The 21874-nt window shown below is 43.0% G+C and overlaps 1 protein-coding gene across 1 annotated transcript in view; it reads left to right on the top strand.

The window, feature by feature from the left end:
- Positions 1-2556: 2556 nt before the first annotated feature.
- GALM (galactose mutarotase) overlaps positions 2557-21874 on the top strand; it is a 54073-nt gene continuing 34755 nt past the window's right edge. The window contains exons 1-3 of the mRNA XM_069583505.1: positions 2557-3168; positions 13405-13559; positions 17840-18046. Of these exons, the coding sequence (XP_069439606.1) occupies positions 2979-3168; positions 13405-13559; positions 17840-18046 (552 nt within the window). The 5' untranslated portion in view covers positions 2557-2978. The remainder of the gene's footprint in view (positions 3169-13404; positions 13560-17839; positions 18047-21874) is intronic.

Here is a 21874-nt window from a genome sequence, read left to right as displayed (position 1 = left end):
TTACACTCTTTGTCTCATAACCAAACCCTTAGCCTCTACCCTCCAAGTAAAAATAAATATCCCCTAAAATATGACAGTGCTTCACTCTCAAAATCACTACTTTGTTTTTAACTCAATCCAACATTTGGGATGGAGAATATTTCTTTAGATTTAAATGGCTTCTTCTTTTTTTTAAGTTCACAGATATTCCTATAAAGTATTACTGTAGGACTAGGAAAATAAGACATTTTGGTAAGAAAAATCAAGATTTGTGCCTGACAGCTGACTTAGCACAAAGTGGGACGCTATGTTAAACCGTTCAAACCTAAAGGAAAATTTAGGTTGTTAGAGAGGCATCATGGTATGTTTCATTTTCTACCAAGCCAAGTTGCAAGACACCCACGGTGATACTTGGCTTTGGCCATCCAAATGCATTTGTTTATTTCTGTGACAACATGAGCTTGGCAGAACATTGAGAACCGGTGGCTGAGAAAAGAAAATTTGGTCTTTCTGCTCACAGAAGAGATTCTAAGTCATCCTTGCTAATACAGCATTGCCAGAGGGCTTATGTATGAATCAGACATAAATGTTAAGTGGGCAGATGAGGGTGGCAGAGTTTATGAGAATTTCTGATGAAGCAGCACTAACAGTGCCTAGCCATTATTGTGTAAGTGCAGTACAGTCTATAATTTGACTTGTTTGGGTCTTTTTGTTATTATATGTTATGCTTCACTGAAGCTTGTTACAAGTTCTCTTTTTCCCTTTTCTATCAGAACTCCCTTGATTCATGAATGAGAATTGAGGCTTTGTGACAAGAATGTTAAATATTCCTTCAAACTACACAGACATGACTGAGAGACAGTTTTGTTTTATTAGCACTTGATTCCCAGAGCGTGATCCCAATTCTCCCAATTCTCTAGACATAGGTGTATTTTGGCTTTCACCATAGTCTAGCTGGCCTCCTAGGTTACTCGGTAGTAAAGAATCTGCCTGCCAAGCAGGAGACCCAATTTCAATCAGTAAGTCGGGAAGATACCCGGGAGAAGGAAATGGCAACCTGCTCCAGTATTCTTGCCTGAAGAATCCCATGGACAGAGGAGCCTGGCAGGCTATACTCCATGGGGCCACAAAGAACTGGACCCGATTGAACAACTGATCACACATTGTCTAGTTGGATCCCCTCTGAAGTATCTAGAAACCAAAACAAAAGCAGTATCAAGCAAAGATGAGATGAGTATATAGACAGTCGAGTAAAACATGTTGTTAGGATTCCAGAATCCTTCCCCTTCCTAGGCCCAGTACTGTCTGGACAGATTTAGGAAAGAAATACCAGGCCCCTATATTTTATCTGACAGCCTAATAAGGCCTTTCATATCTCTATCTTAGTCCTCTGCCATTAGTAGGGGAAAAAAAAAACAAAACCATCTGAGATTAGTCATTAAAACCTGGAGCAATATTTCTCAAGGTCTGGTTCCAGATAAACTGCATTAAAATACCATGAGGAATCTGTGAGAAAAGGAGATTCCTGAGTTTCACCCTAGACTCACAGAATCAGAAACTCCAGATATGGGCCTGGGGATATGTATTTTTTTTAATCTTTATAGATAAGTCTGAGGCACATCAAAGCATAACAATTATCTATGACCTCTGTGTCTTTTCTAGCAGCATATACTTAAAACATTTTTCTGCTTATGGAAAGGAGATAATAAAAGTACTGCATGTTCACTCACTCAATTGTGTCTGACTCTTTTCAACCCTATGGACTGTAGTCCACCAGGCTCCTCTGTTCATGGAATTTCCCAGGCAACAATACTGGAGTAGGGTGCCATTTCCTTTTCCAAGGCATCTTCCTGATCCAAGGAACCTGCCTCTCCTACATTGGCAGGCGGATTCTTTACCACTGAGTCACCTGGGAAGCAAAGTACAGTATCGGACATTTATTAGGACCTTAACAAATATTTATCCTTAATCCCTTTTTAAAGGAACTTTGGATTTTAGGAATAAGAGTGGGTATATATACCCAAGGTCCTTTCCCAGTTCCCTGAGGAAAAGAAAGTCAGAGACTGCCTCTATGTAAACTATGTCCTAATCTCTACATGGGAACCTGTGCAGGCTGCTACTCCAGGCTGGTAGTCTGGAGAGCCTCTCCGCAGTGGCTCCAGCAGAAACACCTTCAGAGTTGTCTGTGTGGGACAAACAGAATGGATCCTCAGTCAGTGTCCAGAGAAACCTGCAGTTATTTACCCCTTTTCTAAATAAGCTTTGTACTTCTTTCCCACTGGGTCAAAGAGTTAAAAATCAAAATTTCCCCCCAAAATCTCCTCCCCTCGCTATTCCTAATTCTCATCTCTTCATTTTTCAGCGGCTTATCTGAAAGTCGCTGGCTCAGAGGGTAAAGCGGCTGCCTACAATGCGGGAGACCCGGATTCGAACCCTGGGTGGGAAAGATCCCCTGGAGAAGGAAATGGCAAACCACTCCAGTACGCTTGCCTGGAAAATCCTATGGACTGAGAAGCCTGCTAGGCTACAGTCCACCGGGTCACAACGAGTCGGACACGACTGAGCGACTTTACTTTCACTATCTGAAAGTCAGCCACCATTAACGGATGAATCTTTGCTCGTTGAGAACCTCGTGCCCGAAAAACGGTAGAACACAGCCGATTCAGGATTTCGGTTTAGAAAGACTACAGGCCCCAAAATGCAATTTCACATTCCAAAAACTACCATTCCCAACATGCAATGCAGTCAGGGTTCCAAAAGAAAAGAACTGACTGGAAATTGCCAGCCTAGCTGGAAACTTTGCCTTCCCTCAGGCAGAAGAATGATTTAGAGAAGTCCCAGAGGATATTTTTTGCAGGAGTGGTCACTCCCTAAAATCCAATCAAGAAAGGGGAGGAGTGTGAGCCGCGTCCCGCCCCTTCTCCAGTAAATTTCTGCGGCTCCAGGTTTAGCGGCGGGAGTTCGAAGGACTTGGAGCAGCTGCACACCCTGAGCTCAGCATGGTTTCGGTGACCAGAGCCGTGTTTGGAGACCTGCCCCTGGGAGCAGGGACAGTGGAGAAGTTCCAGCTGCAGTCAGACCAGCTGAGAGTGGACATCATCTCCTGGGGCTGCACCATCACAGCCCTGGAGGTCAAAGACAGGCAGGGCAGAGCCTCAGATGTGGTGCTCGGCTTTGACGAGTTGGAAGGTGGGTTGAATTCCGTCCCGGGCTGCAGACGGGGCCCAGGCCCGCCGCGCACACTGCCCCACACCAGCAGCAGCCAGGGATGCGGGGACCGAGGGGAAGTACCGAGCTTGTGACCGCTTGGATCCAGCTGACTCAGTGTGTTGCGATCCAGTGTTTGGGAAAAGACAAAGTGAACAGAAACTGCCGTAGGAGTTAGCTTCCGGTTATACATTCAGGCTTTTCCTTAATTAAAAAGTCAGTTGAGGGAAAGATAAAACTTCAGCAACCCTGGAGCGATCTTTGAACTGCCCGATCCCAGAGGGCGGGAGAGGAGACGTACAGGCTGGAGTGGGTGTGGCTCCCAGCTCTTGCCATTTCTGAAGAAGGGGGGAAAAAAATCAAAGACGTGCGTCTTCTACTTCCTTTCTGCTCGATCAGATTCGCTTTGAGGTCTGGTTGTTTCAGAAATGCTCGGTAAGGTAAGCTCAGCGGGTGCAGAAGCTTATCTGCTTTGTTCTGTGGAGTTCGGTGTCCCACACCCCCTGGCTAATCAATAACCATGTACTGAAAGAACATGGAAGACCAACTTACTGTCGAGAAATGAGTCTCCTTATAACTGGGATAGATTTTATTCTGCAGAAATACATTATAGCTAAGAACGTGTATTAATTCATGCATTCAATCATTGTTGATTCAATTATCTCATTCCAGGAGACAGGTCTCCACCCTCATGCAGCTTGCAGTTTAGATGTGGAGATAGACCTTAGCCAAATAATGGCATAAACAAATAATTAAAACTGCAATTTCACTGGAGCAAAGGAAAATGTACATAGTGCTTGCTGTCTCTTGGCACACTGAATAGCTAGAGAGAAAAAGAGCTCAAAATAAAGTTAGCAAAGGGCAACTGCTTGAGAATTAATTCTCTGCTCAGTGGTAAGCGTGTGGATAAAATCTGTTAGAGAGGAGGTTTGAGGTTTTCCTTTAGGTGTGTGTCTTTCTGTCTGTTTGCTTCTTTAGCAACATAGCCCAGGATGGGAGGTCAACAGAAAACAGAATTGGTTTTCCCTTAGCAGACTGAAATTGGCTCTTCATTTCCTTAACAAAAATGTTTTCTAAATATTCCTGAGGATTCTATTCCTTGCCCTCTGGTTGGTTGTCTTTAACTACCTTGGAGCCTCCACAGCTTGGCTTGGAGAAGGTGTAGGTAACATTCAGCAGAATTTCTTGGGTAATTTCAGCAAGCCTATTATAGGAGACTCAGTGGTAGGAAGGTGCAGGGGCTGGGAAAATCAGCTCCACTTTCCTTTTAACTCTCTACATCCCTTTCAGTTTCTGGGGTGGATGTTTCTATCTCCTGTCTTCAGAGTCAGAAGGCAAGAGAGTTGGCAAGTGACAAAAGAGAATGCTTTAGAATCACTTTTGCTGAGTCATCTCTCTGTTAGCATAACCATTTGCTCCGTGGAAACAGAATCACAGAGATTACTTAACTGGTGCAAAATTGCCCATGGAGTCCAAGAAGAATTGGATAGATGACCTAGAATTTCTGAGCCTATAAAGCACTGGAGATGATAAGTGGTATCTGTGTTTATCACCTCATTTCCATCTCTGCCTTATCACCATTCAGAAGGTATCTACCCTCCCCTCCCCTCCTTCCACTTGTACACACACTCATTTCTTACTAGTTTTAATTATTTTTTTATTAATAATATTTATTTGCTTGTTTTATTGGGTCCTGGTTGTGGCACTCAGGATCTTCGATCTCTGTTGCAGCATGCAAACTCTTAGTTGCATCATGTGGGGTATATTTCCCGACCAGGGATCAAACCTGGGCCCCCTGTATTGGGAGCATGTCGTCTTAGCCACTGGACCACCAGGAAAGTTCTTAATTTTAGTTCTGATATAAGAGTCACATGGGTCTTAAAACAAAAGGCATCTTTGCACAATTCGTATGAAAACTGTGCCATGATGATGATATGGCACCTGGGAAGCACCAGATTCTTAGTAGGCATAGAAGTGCCAATTTTGTGAGGGCAGTAATGTTGAATACATTATCTCTGTGAGTGTCTGAGTTTTGTGGGAGTCTAGGTGAAAGAAACCTACTCCAGTACTCTTGCCTGGAAAATCCTGTGTATGGCGGACCTGGTAGGCTGCAGTCCATGGGGTTGCTAGGAGTCGGACACGACAGAGTGACTTCACTTTGATTTTCCCTTTCATGCATTGGAGAAGGAAATGGCAACCCACTCCAGTGTTCTTGCCTGGAGAATCCCAAGGATGGGGGAGCCTGGTGGGCTGCCATCTGTGGGATCGCACAGAGTCGAACACGACTGAAGTGACTTCGCAGCAGCAGCAGCAGGAGGTGAAATAAAGTATTAGTCCCAAATGTTCTTAAAAGGGAGAAAAAAAAATAGATCCCCTTGGATTACAGTGATCTAGCTTTTATCGACGGTATTGCCCCCCACCCCATGTTATTAACATATCTTGAGAAAGTTAAATGGCATTCTTTTGTCAGCATCCATGACTGGTGCCACAAAATGCCAGGTCGAATCAAAGCATCTAAAGTATATTCTAGATACTGGGAATTCCCTGGTGGTCTAGTAGTCAGGACTCCGAGCTTCCATTCCTCTGGAAGGGGCACAGTTTCCATCCCTAGTCGGGGAACTAAGATCCTGCAAGCTGTGTGGCACATCAAAAAAAAAAAAGTGAAGTATTCCAGGTGCTGGATTGAGAGACATTTTCAACCTTATGCTATAATTTAGATAATTTAATGGTTTATTTAAAAAGGAAAGCAAGCTATTTTCAAAAGACAAATAAGTGTTTAGAATATCAAGTAAGACATTCTGATATGTTAAGCCATCTTCAGGGATGAACTTCATATATGTCATTATGAGAGTTCAGTTCAGTTCAGTCACTCAGTCGTGTCCAACTCTTTGCGGCCCCAGGGACTGCAGCACACCAGGTTTCCCTGTCCATCACCAACTCCCAGAGCCTACTCAAATTCATGTCCATTGCATCAGTGATGCCATCCAACCAATTCATCCTCTGTCATCCCCTCCTCTCGCCTTCAGTCTTTCCCAGCATCACAGTCTTTTCCAGTGGGTCGGTTCTTCTCATCAGGTGGCCAAAGTATTGGAGTTTCAGTTCCAGCATCAGTCCTTCCAATGAATATTCAGGACTGATCTCCTTTAGGATGTACTGGTTGGATCTCCTTGCAGTCCAAGGGACTCTAAAGAGTCTTCTCCAACACCACAGTTCAAAAGCATCAATTCTTCGGCGCTCAGCTTTCTTTATAGTCCAACTCACATCCATACATGACTACTGGAAAAACCATTGCTTTGACAAGACGGACTTTTGTTGGAAAAGTAATGTCTCTGCTTTTTAATATGCTGTTCAGGTTGGTCATAGCTTTTCTTCCAAGGAGCAAGCGTCTTTTAATTTCATGGCTGCAGTCACCATCTGCAGTGATTTTGGAGCCCCCCCCCAAAAAAGTCTCTCACTGTTTCCATGAAGTGATGGGACCGAATGCCATGATCTTAGTTTCCTGAATCTTGAGTTTTAAGCCAACTTTTTCATGCTCCTCTTTAATTTTCATCAAGAGGCTCTTTAGTTCTTCACTTTCTGCCATAAGGGTGGTGTCATCTGCATATCTGAGGTTATTGATATTTCTCCCGGCAATCTTGATTCCAGCCTGTGCTTCATCCAGCCCAGCATTTCTCATGATGTACTCTGCATATAAGTTAAATAAGCAGGGTGACAATATACAGCCTTGACGTATTCCTTCCCGATTTGGAACAAGTGTGTTGTTCCATGTCCAGTTCTAACTGTTGCTTCTTGACCTGCATACAGATTTCTAAGAGGGCAGGTCAGGTGGTCTGGTATTCCCATCTCTGTAAGAATTTTCCACGGTTTGTGGTGATCCACACAGTCAAAGGGTTTGGTGTAGTCAATAAAGCAAAAGTAGATGTTTTTCTGGAACATCCTTTTTCGATGATCCAGGGGATGTTGGCAATTTGATCTCTGGTTCCTCTGCCTTTTCTCAATCCAGCTTGAACATCTGGAAGTTCACAGTTCATGTGTTGTTGAAGCCTGGCTTGGAGAATTTTGAGCATTACTTTACTAGTGTGTGAGATGAGTGCAATTGTGCGATAGTTTGAGCATTCTTTGGCATTACCTTTTTTGGGGACTGGAATGAAAACTGATCTTTTCCAGTCCTGTGGCCACTGCTGAGTTTTCCAGATTTGCTGGCATATTGAGTGCAGTACTTTCACAGCATCATCTTTCAGGATTTGAAATAGCTCAACTGGAATTCCATCACCTCCACTAGCTTTTTTCATAGTGATGCTTCCTAAGGCCTAGTTGACTTGAAATTCCAGGATGTTGGGCTCTAGGTGAGTGATCACACCATCATGGTTATCTGGGTCATGAAGATCTTTTTTGTATAGTTCTTCTGTGTATTCTTGCCACCTCTTCTTAATATCTTCTGCTTCTTTTAGGTCCATACTATTTCTGTCTTTATTGTGCTCATCTTTGCATGAAGTGTTCCCTTGGTATCTCTAATTTTCTTGAAGAGATCTCTAGTCTTTCTCATTCTTTTGTTTCCTGTATTTCTTTGCACTGATCACTGAGGAAGGCTTTCTTATCTCTCCTTGCTATTCTTTGGAACTCTGTATTCAAATGGGTATATCTTTCCTTTTCTCTTTTGCCTTTAGCTTCTCTTTTTTCCTTATTATGGGAAGACTTTCTGATATGTTCAGCCATCTTCAGGGTCGAGCTTCATATATGTCATTATGGGAAGCATAATTGTCTCAGTCATAATAGTGTGAATGGCAGTATATTACTATTTTGATCAATTCTAGGGTATTAAAACCCATGTTAAGAAATTGGCAACAGAGGTTGTGTTTCAGAAGGAACTCTGGGTAGCTGTGGTACAGGGATAGGAAGAAGGCTGGATTTTCACTGTATAGCCTTCGAATGTCTGAGTAAGTATTATATAAACAAACTGGGGCAAATAATTTAAAGCAATAAGATGTGACCGAGTCAGGGTTTATCGTCACATTACTATGTCTCCAAAATGTTTTGAGCCACAGGGAAGAGCTGAGCATGGATAATTCCATGAGACATGGTCCTTTTGTAACTGCCAGGTTAGATGTGAACTCTCTGATTTCCCAGATAGATTATATAAACTACGTGGATAATGGCCATGAATGGAGATCAGAATAGTTCACATACTCCCTAGGAAATGAGATCTTTGTTCTGTAGAATTCTAAAGAGGTAAATCATATGATCTTTTAGTTATAGGCTAGAAAAATCAGTAATGCCTCCTGTGAGGTTTTTTTCTGCCATTTTTTTATATTGAAAAAATTTTTTTCTTCTTCTTTGACTTGTTGGGTCTTCATTGTAGTGTGCAGGCTTTTCTAGTTGTGACATGCAAGCTTAGTTGCCCCTAGGCATACGGGACCTTAGTTCCCTGACCAGGGATCAAACCTATGTTCCCTGGATTGGAAGGCTGATTCTTTACCACTGGACCACCAGGAAAGTCCCTTGAAAATATTTTTCAATGTTTTTTCATCTGCGTGTCCCACTTGCTGTCATTATGACTTCTTTCAAAACCTTGGTGAGAATATTTGCTTATGAGCTACAGGTAGAAATAATCTACCCAGATAATCAGCACGATTCATTTCCTTTCATCTTCACCCCACTTGCCACCAACACCCAGCTATTACTGCCATGAGAGGTATTAGGAAAAGATTAGAAAAAAAATCAACTTAATGCTTTTAGAAAACCTGAGTTTATAAGAGGTGGTGGTGGGAAAAGGGACCAGTTTAGAGGCTACAGTTTCATATTACAGATGCCCTAGAGTGTCCTTTTAGAAGCATTAAGGATTCCTAGTTTAAAATCTCTGCTTGTCCCTTATAGCTCTGTGACCTTGGGCAAATTATTTAACCTCTCTAGAACTATTTCCTCACCTGAAACAGATAATGATTAAACGTGCTATTGGCTGTGATTGTGTCTGACTATATTGAACAATTAATAATTTTAATCGTCCTTACTTCCTTTGCCCCCAAATATCTTCCTTCACACTCCTCAAACGTCCTATTTCACTTTGTTAACACTGCACAGAATGGCATGGAGATTAATTTGGGACAACCAGCAGCGATTGTAAAACATATAAAAGCTCTGGGATGTTTAAAGTGCTTGTCAGTTAAACTAGTGTTGATTTTCCTCAGAAGGCCAAAAGAAAGTCATTAAGGGTGTGAAGGGTTTGTCCGAGAATCCTGTGCAATTTTATCTGAGATTTTAGGGCACTCTTGTTAAGGTTTGGGCTGTCTGAGGTAGATGTCATAGCTGGAATCCTTGGGATGTTTGAGGAGTGGAGAAGACCATATCCCATTTATTAACATATTCTGCCCAGTCCCTTGCCAGAAAAGAGGGACAAACTTTTTCTTTACCCTTTACCCTATATCAGTTCAGTTCAGTCGTTAATCGTGTCCGACTCTGTGACCCCATGGATTGTAGCATGCCAGGGCTCCCTGTCCATCACCAACTCCTGGAGTTTACTCAAACTCATGCCCACTGAGTGGGTAATGGCATCCAACCATCTCATCTTCTGTCATCCCCTTCTCCTCCTGCCTTCAACCTTTCCCAGCATCAGGGTCTTTTCAAATAAATCAGCTCTATGCGTCAGGTGGCCAAAGTAGTGGAGTTTCAGCTTCAACATCGGTCCTTCCAATGAAGACTCAGGACTGATCTCCTTTAGGATGGACTGATTGGATCTCCTTGCAGCCCAAGGGACTCTCAAGTGTCTTCTCCAACACCACAGTTCAAAAACATCAATTCTTCACGCTCAGCTTTCTTTATAGTCCAGCTCTTACATCCATACATGACCGCTGGAAAAACCATAGCCTTGATTAGACGGACCTTTGTTGGCGAAGTAATGTCTCTGCTTTTGAATATGCTATCTAGGTTGGTCATAACTTTCCTTCCAAGGAGTAAGCATCTTTTAATTTCATGGCTGCAATCACCATCTGCAGTGATTTGACACTGTTTTCACTGTCCCCATGTATTTGCCATGAAGTGATGGGACTGAATGCCACAATCTTATTTTTCTGAATGTTGAGCTTTAAGCCAACTTTTTCATTCTCCTCTTTCACTTTCATCAAGAGGCTTTTTAGTTCCTCTTCACTTTCTGTCATAAGTGTGGTGTCATCTGCATATCTGAGGTTATTGATATTTCTCCCGGCAATCTTGATTCCAGCTTGTGGTTCTTCCAGCCCAGTGTTTCTCATGATGTACTCTGCATAGAAGTTAAATAAGCAGGGTGACAATATACAGACTTGACGTACTCCTTTTCCTATTTGGAACCAGTCTGTTGTTCCCTGTCCAGTTCTAACTGTTGCTTCCTGACCTGCATATAGTTTTCTCAGGACACGGGTCAGGTGGTCTGGTATTCCCATCTCTTGAAGAATTTTCCACGGTTTATTGTGATCCACACAGTCAAAGGCTTTGGCATAGTCAATAAAGCAGAAATAGATGTTTTTCTGGGACTCTCTTGCTTTTTCCATGATCTAGTGGATGTTGGCAATTTGATCTCTGGTATTCTGCCTTTTCTAAAACCAACTTGAACATCTGGAAGTTCACAGTTCATGTATTGCTGAAGCCTGGCTTGGAGAATTTTGAGCATGACTGTACTAGCGTGTGAGATGAGTACAATTGTGCGGTAGTTTGAATATTCTTTGGCATTGCCTTTCTTTGGGATTGGAATGAAAACTGACCTTTTCCAGTCCTGTGGCCATTGCTGAGTTTTCCAAATTTGCTGGCATATTGAGTGCAGTACTTTCACAGCATCATCTTTCAGGATTTGAAATAGCTCAACCAGAATTCCATCATCTCCACTAGCTTTGTTCGTAGTGATGCTTTCTAAGGCCCACTTGACTTCACATTTCAGGATATCTTGCTCTAGGTGAGTGATCACACCATCATGCTCTTTACCTGGGGCCAAACTACATCAGTTACTGACTAGATTAAACCAGCATTCTTGGCTTGACCTAGAAACTACCCTCTTTACTCTACTACTATTTTTTGGAAAATAGTATTTTCTGCATTTCAAAAACAAGGTTCTTAGCCCTATTCAGACTTTGGGGGACTGTCACTTTTTATAATTTTGATTTTATTTAAAAGCTTAGTAATAGGGACTTACGTGGTGGTCCAGTGGTTAAGAATCCACCTTCCAATGCATGAAACTCAAGTTCTATACCTGGTCAGGGAGGTAAGAGCCCACATGCCGAGGGGCAACTAAGCCCGAGCACCTCGAGGAGAGGCTGTTGTGCCGCAACTAGAGAAAGCCTGTGTGCTGCAACAGAGAGCTGCCATGCCACAACAAAGACCCAATGCAGCCAAAAAAAAAAAAAAAAAAAAAAACAAACACTTAGTAACATAAGAAAATAATATAAAATCCATTTGTTCTAAAGAGTTACTCAGAGACAGTTAGGAGCAGTCATTTCTGCTATCCTCACCATTTAATCCTTAAAAAACTTCATCTAAACCAAGGGTTGAAAAGTGCTTCTTACTGATGGGCTTATTAATTGTTGCCAGAAAGTGATCCCTCCTGAGAGAATTCTTGCAAGTCCATGATGCAGTTTGCTGTTGAATTTATCCTTCTTTCCGATGCCAAGTATGTAGCTGGCAACGAGTAGGGGCTTGGTGTACACCAGTTGAATGAATCAAGGTAGGAGTCAAAAGGAGATGTAGTTAAATGATTTTTGAACAGAAGTCCTGCTTTTCACATTTTCGAGCTCCTGGAAAGCAAACGAAATTTGTTCCACATTATATATAATCAGGGAAAGGGAAATTAAAATGACATTGAGACCTATTAGAATGGCCAAAGTCCACAACACTGACAACACCAAATGCTGGCAAGCACATGGAGCAAAAGGAACTCTCATTCATTGCTGGGGATACAAAATGGTATAGCTACTTTGGGAGATAGTTGTCATTTCTTGCAAGATTAAACATACTCTTATCATATGATTCAGCAGTCACATTCCTTGGTATTTTACTCAAGGGAGTTAAAAATATATGTCCATATAAAAACCTGCATATGAATATTTATAGTAGCTTTATCCATAATTGCCAAAACTTGGAAGCAACCAAGATGCCCTTCAGTAGGTGAATGGATAAGTAAACTGTGGTACATCCAGACAACAGAGTATTATGCTGTGCTCGAAAGAAATCAGTCCACAAAAATATATGGAGCAACCTTAAATGCATGTTACTAAGTGAAAGATGCCCATTTGAAAAGCATATGCACACGTATGCTCAAATATTAAAGGGAATATGCAGACCTACATAGGAGGGAATTCCCTGGCATTCCAGTGGTTAGGGCTGTGAGTTTCCGCTGCAGGAGGCGCTCAGTTGATCCGAGATCAGGGAACTGGTGGGGCTTCCCTAGTAGTTCAGTTGGTAAAGAATCTGCCTGCAATGCAAGAGACCCGAGTTCAATTCCTCGGTTGGGAAAAATCCCCTGGAGAAGAAAATGGCAACCCACTCCAGTATTCTTGCCTGGAGAATCCCATGGATAGAGGAGCTTGGCAGGCTACAGTTCGCAAGAGTCGGACACAGCTTAGTGACTAAACCACCACTACCACCACCAGGGAACTGGGATCCTGCAAGCCATGTTACATGGCCAAAACAACAAGCAAAAGAAAGAAACAATATAGATATACATAAGAATATAAATGGTGCACTTCCCTGGTGGTCCAGTGGTTAAGAATCTGCCTGCCAGTGAAGGGGACATAGGTTCAGTTCCTCACCTGGGAAGGTTCCACATGCTGTGGGACAGCTAACTCAGAGCACCATAACTGCTGAAGCCTGTGTGCCCTAGAGCCCAGCACCCATGCTCCTCAACAGGAGAAGCTGGTGCACGGCAACTAGAGAGTAGCTCATGTGCAGCAACAAAGATCCAGCGCAGCCAAAAAAACCCGAATATTAACAGTCAGTGGTTCTCTAGTGATAAGTTCAGGATGCTTTAAGTTTCTTCTTTGTGCTTTAGTCTTTTAAAATGTTTGTAAAAAATATGAATTGCTTTTGGAAAAGAGAAGGGTCGTGTGTAAAGAACACCAATTTTCCCTGCTTCCATGCACACGTGGTATGCCCATGTTGTTAATACTTACAGCTGCCCTTAAAAGGAAGTGGTGAGCAGCAGTGTGAACCTCATCTTTGGTTTGAAAGTTTTAAAATTGTTGTCATCCCATATCCTTGCAGGGTACCTCCAAAAGCAGCCCTACTTTGGAGCTGTGGTTGGCAGGGTGGCCAACCGAATTGCCAAAGGAACGTTCACGTTGGATGGGAAGGAGTATAAACTGGCCGTTAACAACGGGCCCAACAGCCTGCATGGAGGAGTCAAAGGATTTGACAAGGTGAGTTGAAGTCATTGCACAGTGTCCTCACCTGGCACACCTCACTAAGTACCTTCCAGCATGCCTTGCCTTTCCCAGGCACAGCCCTAGGCCCTAGAGTCAATGCGTGGTAAGGTGATCCAGGAAAGAGGCTGCTCCATGGTTTGGGCCTGAGGGGAAGGAGATTGCTGGCTGTGTTCCACAGCCCACCTTTCTCTAGCTCATCTGACTATAGTAGGCAGGGGAGCCCCTGAGTGAAAAGATGACCGCCTTTGACTTAGAAAAGACAGGGACTGAACGCCCGTCTCACAGTTTTGGGATCAGAGAGTTGATTTTAGGCAGAACAGAAAAGTGGATTAAAGACAACATGCACCACTTCCTGCACAAAGCATTTGCATATATTATCTCCCACCGTTATTAGAACCCCGTATTATCACCAGATGAGAAATGTGAGGCCCTGAAAGGCCACACAGCTCCTAAGTTGGGCTGCCTGACCCAAAGCCCTCATTTCTATACTACAGTTGTCTGCCACAGCCACCTGCATACCCCCAACCCAACACCCCGCTAGTATTGGTCTATAAGCTCTTCCCCCCCGACCCCAACTGGCATGTACTGTGTTGCCCCATCCAGGCTACCCTTCCAGTGAAGGGTCTCACACCTCAAAATGACGTCAGATTCTCCCCAGTTCCCCCTTTCCACATTAACTCCCATCCCGTAAGCGAATCCCTGGAAAACCAGGTTAGGAAAACAAATTGATCAGACAGCTTCTCCCTGAGGTGGGAATGCCTGGCTTCCTGTTCTTTCCTAGCTGTGTGGGAGTCTGCAGGTTAATCGCAGCGATTCTCTTACTAGTCTAATCTCAGAGAGGTAATTTTGGTAGTTAGCTTTCCTTTAAATTATACCACCCAGGTGACTTCCTAGAGAAAAGCCAGAGGAGACAGGAACATTTATGGCATGTTAAGAATCACAATTTCTTTTCTACCTCTTAATCGCCACCTATCCTGCCAAAGGAAGTTGGTCACTCTCTGTTTCCCCTGTTCCATCAGCTGTCTGCGGCTTAGAGCCAGACAGCCCCATTACTTCCCCTTTCCTCCATGATGAAACTCCTCATGCCAGAGACGGCTGAAGGCAGAGGATGGCTTCTGTCCTGGCAATACTGGGGCAGAGGGTCTCTGGAATATGCCAGGTCCATGGGCAAACCCCAACCAGAGGAAGTTAGGTTCAGCTCTGTTTGGCCAGGGGTCTTCAGAAGAGCCTCAGCCCCTTGTCTTAGCTTCTTCCTGCTGCCTCTGTTCCACATGGAGTTTTCTGTGGTGTTACTTACAGGGCACACCCTGTAGGAACAAACACATAAAGATAGTGAGTGTTTATATCCTTCTCTGCCATGTGTTTACTGAGCCTCTTCTGTGAACCAGGCGGCATAATAGGATGGGGATTCCTGATCCTCCAGTACAGTGAGTATCATGTAGTAAGTTACATGAATAACAGTTACGTGAATAATGAGCCCCAAAATATAGATGCCAGAGGTGTGCTACAGGAGCTGTATTAATGGCAGCTAGGGAGGTTGGAGTTGAACTGTTCTTCAAGAAAAGATAGCATGTCATTTAAAAAGTGGATATTTGAGAGAGTGGCTGTGGAACAGCCCGCAGAGGGTGGGGAAAGACTCCGGAATATAATCATGAAGCCATTGAAAGTTTTGGGACACGAGGTTTTCATGGAGCAACATGAGCAGCATCACATGAACTTTGCTTTCAGTTGTGTTTGATCTCAACAATTACTGCATAATTGTCGGTTTGCAGGTAATTGTTTTCTTATTTATACCAACGCATTTTTTTAAAGATGAAATTTGAATAACCTGACAGGATTAGAAATGGGGTAAGTAGGCCTAGAGAAACAAATTAGGAAGTTTTCAGGAAAATTTGGAAACTACTGAATCAGGGAAATTCTCCTGTGAACAGGAATTGTACTTTCCACTTTATCTGATGATACTGACTTACACGAAAATCTTTCCATTGTGTCCTTTCTCTAAAGGAGAAAAACTAGGTAGCAAGTTAAGACCATTTTATTTCACATATTTTATTTATAAAATTTCCCGTTTGGGGGATTCCCTTTTCTTTCAGTTCAGTTCAGTTCAGTTCAGTCCCTCAGTCGTATCTGACTCTTTGCAACCCCATAGACTGCAGCACGCCAGGCTTTCCTGTCATCACCAACTCCCAGAGCTTGCTCAAACTCATGTCCATCGAGTTGGTGATGCCATCCAACCATCTCATCCTCTATTGTCCCCTTCTCCTGCCTTCAATCTTTCCCAGCATCAAGGTCTTTTCCAATGTGTCAGTTCTTCGTATCAGGTGCCCAAAGTATTGGAGTTTCAGTTTCAGCATCAGTCCTTGCAATGAATATTCAGGACTGAGTTCCTTTAGGATTGACTTCAATTGACCTTTTTCTTTAATCACACATATACCAGCTTTTATATTTTAAGTGTCTCAAAAGTTCACCATTTCCAGAAGATAACTAGGGTGTAAAATTAATTTTTTCCTGAGGTCACTGAATTTGTTTCAGATACCAGCTGCTTTCACTGTAGGTGAAGGCAGAGACCTCTCTTCCTACCGGGCTCCACTTCCTGGCAGATGTAGTGTCAGTGAGAGACGCAGGCCGTGTCAGGAGTGGGTAGTCAGAGCCTGGGCTCATGGGCCATTGTTATGGCCCACACAAGTTACTGTCTTCCAAGTCTATTTTGAATGACAGTGTCTGGTCTCAACTCCACTGCTGAAAATGAAAGTAAGGCTGTGGAATAGTGTAGACTGTCAGGCTAAGTTTGAAACCTAGCTCTGTCTCTCATTGCATGTGTGACTTTAAACAAGATTTTTTTTCCCTTTAAATAACTGCATGAAGTGTGAAAGGGTTCTACTCCATCCTCTAGAATGTGGGAGGTAGAGTTAACACCTCCCACATTAAGGGCAAGTTAACACCACTGAACTCAGTTTGTTTATCTGTAAAATGCAGGTAATAATATTAGTTGTACCCATATGAAACTGCCAGTGCACAACTGTTTTGACCTACAAAAATGGTAATTTTAGTGGGTTCAGCCAAATCCTTATCAAATGGTTTATGTAAAGCACCAGGTCAGTGGCTAATGAGCACCCAACAAATGAAGGTCTCATGTCAGCAAAGGTCCCCTTTACTAGTGATCCCAGGCTCCCCAAAGGGACTGGAGGTCTCTGGCTACCTCGTCCTCTGGCTCTAGGATTAGACCTGGATTCAAATCCAGCGTTTTACTAGCTGTGTGGCCTGGAACAAACAGTTTATCCTTTCTGAGCCTCTGCTCTCTCATCTTTAAATGAGGATAATGGTACCCACTTTAAGTCAGTCCTGAGACAGAAAAGATAGTGTGTGTGACACTTCTAGCAAGTCCCTGGGCTCATAATGGGCATTTGATAAGGCATAGAAGATTATGTACAAATTTCAGGTATATAACATCGTGATTCATGATTTTTAAAGATTATATTCAATTTAAAGTTATTATAGGGTCTTCCCTGATGGTTCAGTAGTAAAGGAGACCCAGGTTCAATCCCTGGTGCTGAAATATCCCACATGCTGCAGAGCTGCTAAGCCCGTGTGCCACAACTACTGAGCTTGTGCCCTAGAGCCTGGGAACCACAGCTACTGAAGCTCGCATGCCTAGAGCCCATGCTCTGCCACAAGAGAAGCCACCGCAATGAGAAGCCTGCACATCGCAACTAGAGAATAGCCCCTGCTTGCTGCAAATATAGAAAAGCCCATGAAACAACAAAGACCCAGTGCAGCAAAAAAAAAATTAACCTCTTCTCTAAATAAATAAAGTTACTACAAGTGAAAGTGAAAGTCTCTCAGTCATGTCCAACTCTTTGTGACCCCATGGACTATACAGTCCATGGAATTCTCCAGGCCAGAATACTGGAATGGGTAGCCTTTCCCTTCTTCAGGGGATCTTCCCAAGCCAGGGATCAAACCCAAGTCTCCCACGTTGCAGGTGGATTCTTTACCAGCTGAGCCACAAGGGAAGCTATCGGCTATATTCCCCATGCTGTTCAATATATCCTTGTAGGTTATTTATTTTATACATAGACGTTTGTACGTTTAATCCTCTATCCTTATGGTAACCCCGTTGGTAACACTAGTTTGTTCTATTTGTGAGTCAGCTTCTGTTTTGTTATCCTCACTAGTTTTATTTTTTAGGTTCCAAGCTGTCCTTAAATATTGCAATGTGGCATTTAGCTCGGCACTGGAGTGACTTAAATAGCTTTGAAAACACTTTCTTCCAGGTCCTCTGGACCCCTCGGGTGCTGTCAAATGGTGTCGAGTTCTCACGGGTCAGTCCAGACGGTGAGGAAGGCTACCCTGGAGAATTAAAAGTCTGGGTGACGTACACGCTGGATGGTGGCGAGCTTGTGGTCAACTACCGAGCACAGGCCAGTCAGACCACCCCGGTCAATCTGACCAATCATTCTTACTTCAACCTGGCAGGCCAGGTAAGTGAACTTGCCTCTGCTCACCTGCTGTAGTGTGGAGTGTCACTTGCCTCTTCTCTCTTGCAGTGAGCTTTGTGGAATGACCTGGGGGTGGTGGGGCTGTGACTAAAGAGACGAACCCACTAGGGAATTACTCTGGAGATGGGGTCACCCTTTGAGTGAGGAAGAGCACCCAGCAAAGCATCTGACTCACAGTAGCTGCTCAACAAATGGAAATTATAGGGAAGGGAATACATTGTGTAGCTTGTGCTGCCCACATGCTCAGACAGGTAAAACTAGCTATTTCAAGAACTCCCTCTCATCTGGGACTTCCCAGGGGGTCCGGTGGCTAAAACTCTGAGCTCCCAAAGCAGGGGTCCCAGGTTCGATCCCTGGTCAGGGAACTAGATCCCACATGCCAAAACTAAGAGTTCACGTGCTGTGACTAAGAGTTTGCATGCCAAATAAATAAATTAAAATATTAAAAGAAAAAAAAAAAAGAACTCCCTCTCCTCTAACTGTGACAAGGGCTTACATTTGCTTCCCCTATTCCACTCCTCCCCCTCCCCTAAAAATTACTTCTAAGTAAGGCATTTTCCACATTGGATCCTTGGAAACGTACTTAGCCCAGCTCCTTTTAGGAAATACTGCCAGTATTGGGGTGCTCCCACTGTACAAGCCCACCTAAAGAGTGGTGTGAAGACACTGAAAGCCCCTCTTAGGTAATTCCTTCTAAACTACCTCATTCCCCCCTAATGGCAATATTTTAGCTTATTGAGGAAGCTATTACATGACACAGAATAAAAGGCTTAGCTAAACTCTAGATTCTGTCTATGACTTTCTCTTCACCTGAGAAGCTCATCATTGTTCACTATACTTGAATCACTTTGGCATGATTTCCTACCACAAGATGATGTTCACAGGCAGCTAGTAATACCTTGCATTTTTATACTTTTTAGGAGTTTGCTGATGATCTGCTGATTTTTTTCTGGAATCTTTTCAAATAGCATGAGCTAATTTGTCCTTACAGAATTTCCAAAGCTCTTCCTTTGAAGATAAGAAAGATGGTTCTTCACTTGCTCATTCCTTATGTTCAAGAACCATTCTTCTTGAGATCATAAAGACAAACCAAAAAAAAAAAAAAAAAGACAAATATGCACAGGCCATAAGAGACTGCAGTCATAAGCATAAAACCCCACTTTAAAAAATAAGTTCAGAAAGAAACTTCACAGAAATAACACGGAATATTAATGGTATTATGTGAGTAGCAGATAATGGTGATGTTTCACTATTTTCCACATTTTTGTAACCAAGGGGTTGGTCTAAAGGAATAGATTCAGAAATAGAAAGAGAAATTAGATGTGAAGTATTACATCTGCCTCTGTGTTCCAATGAAGGACCCAACATGGGGAAGTAAGGTTCACTAAGGCTCTTTCTGTTTACCCGAGAGGAGGACCCTCCTGACCAGAACTTTCCACCCTTCCAATCCTACAAGGACTTGGAGGGACAGGTATTTCTAAATTTTTTTCCCCAGAGGCTGGATAGTTTCCCAGATCACAGACCCCACACAGAAAAGTGGTCAGGGCAAACTCCCTTGTGTGTGCTGTATTAGTAAGTACAGCTCAGATCCACAGCCATTAGCTTCAGGGGTGGGGGTGGGTGAGGGCCACCAGCCTTTGGAGCAGACACGTAAGAGCTGATGGGCAGTTAATCAGCCTGGGGTCAAGGGGTCTGTCTGTATTTTCAGAACATCTCTTGTCCCACCGGAAAAGCATTATTGTGTGTTTTAAACCCTCCCCAGGAAAAATAGCTCAAAACTTAATATTTAAAGTAGTCAACTCATCATATATATTTTCTTTTTGTTTGTCTTTTAAATTTAATAAGCAAACTTTTGTCCTACTTGGGGGGTCAAGCTTTGACTCATCACTTCTAAGTTTCAATGTTGAAGGCCTAGAGACAGGAAAGCATGGTGTTTTTCAAAGAATGGAAAAGGTATGTAGATTGTAGATTAGTTGAGGTTTTTTTTTTCCTTTCTTATCTAATGTAAAAGTAAGTGAACTTAAAAAAAAAAACAAACTGAAACTTTGTCTTAAGAGCTATGAAAGCAGGCCTGGGGAAATTTGAGATGAAAAGTAATAGTTATGGTTCTGGTATGTCTGTGTAGGTATGTTATCAGGGACTCAAATTCTTCCATCATTCCATTCTGCTTTTTCAGTGTTTTTGTCTTCAGGCTTATCCCCTCATAATTACAAAATGGTTGCCACAGCTCCATGAGTCTCCTTTTCATATAGTCACATCCAGAGATTTTAAAAAAAGGACCTACTCTTTTTTTTTTTTTCATATCTCTAATGTTCCATTTTTAAGAAGAAACAAAACTTTTTCCAGAAGCTCCTCAACAGACTTTCCTCACATTTTGTTGGCCAGAGTGTGTCCTACGCTCTGCTTAACCCAATCACCAGCAAGGGAATTAGACAAAGTTTGCTCTCTGGGGCCCAGCTGGGGGTCCTATCCCTGAATATATCCTCATATAAGATGAATCAACTAGTCAGTGTTCTGCCAGGGGAAAAGGAGGGTGTTTGCTAATAATGGAGATGGCTTTTGGGTAGGAACCAACAGTGTCTATCTTGCTAGAGGTGATTAGAGCTGAATTAAGGTGGTGGTCATGGCGATGCACAAAAAGGTCTTTAATGCCCCATCCTAGCCATAGTCAGCTCTAAATGGTTAACATTATTAATACAAACAGTAGCAACCAAAGTTAACGAAAGCAAACACTGAACTCAGAGATGGGCCTCAGTTCTGTTTGTGAATCAGCATTCCTTGCCAAGTTTTCATCAGCCTGGAAAAGAAAATAATCCAACAGTAATATTCCACTGGAGGAGACATTGCATTATTCCAAGTAAGAAAGGCATAAACTGAAAAGCATGCTTTCTTTACTGAAGGAATGTTACTGCTGTTTAGTGACTCAACAATTAAGAGAGTGGGTGCCTAGTTAGTGTCCCCTTCTTTCTCTTCCCAGACTTCTTCTCAACATCTTGGACTCAGTTTATTGGTCTGTGACTTTCATATGGAATCATTTTCTTCCTGCCCTATTGTTAAAAAAAAAAAGTGAAAGGAAATTCCTGACACTCTATTTATAATAGTAAAAAAAAAATTTTTTTTTAAGCAACCCAAAAGTCTGTTAATAGGAGAACAGATAAACAAGTGATATATTCATACAGTGGAATGCTACTCAACCTGGAGGTGAGCATCGAAAAAATAATTAAAGCCAAAGAGTCCCAAATTCTCTTCCTCAGTCCCAGGCTCCTCTTTGGTGCTCTCAGTAGCCGAGGCATGAGATGGTGACACAGGGAAGTCACAGGAGAGAGACCCTTCTAGGCTGTAACAGCTACAGGCAGTGATGCAGGCCGCTACCGTCTTGGACCTGCCTTCCCAGGTCAGATCAGAAGTGGCTAAGAAGGTGTGGGCAGAGGCCTCTGCTCCAGCCTTGTTTCCCACCCACTCCTACCCCTGACCACTGGGACAATCGAGAGGATCCTAGTTCCTCAGAAACAGCCTCTTGGTGGTGTAAATAAGCTAGTCTCTGTCATGGTTAGACGTCGATTCTCAGGGCCTCTAAAATCTTGGCCTTTCTCCTCAGGATGATTCCATTTGATTGTGCGACTGAGGCCATCTCACCATAGAGTCTGTTTCCAGTTTATACCCAGAGCGCACTGCCTCCTTCTGCCTACTTCTCAGAAACTGCAGAGCCTTCAGTTTACCTCAGCTCAGGGTTTCTCAGCCTCAACACTGTTGACATTTTGGGCCAGATAATTCCTCATCGTGTGGGTGGGGAGGCTGTCCTGGGCGTGG

This window comes from Ovis canadensis, chromosome 3, assembly GCF_042477335.2.
Source record: "Ovis canadensis isolate MfBH-ARS-UI-01 breed Bighorn chromosome 3, ARS-UI_OviCan_v2, whole genome shotgun sequence".
Taxonomy (NCBI): Eukaryota; Metazoa; Chordata; class Mammalia; order Artiodactyla; family Bovidae; genus Ovis; species Ovis canadensis.
This window is presented reverse-complemented; position numbering and strand designations above follow the sequence as displayed.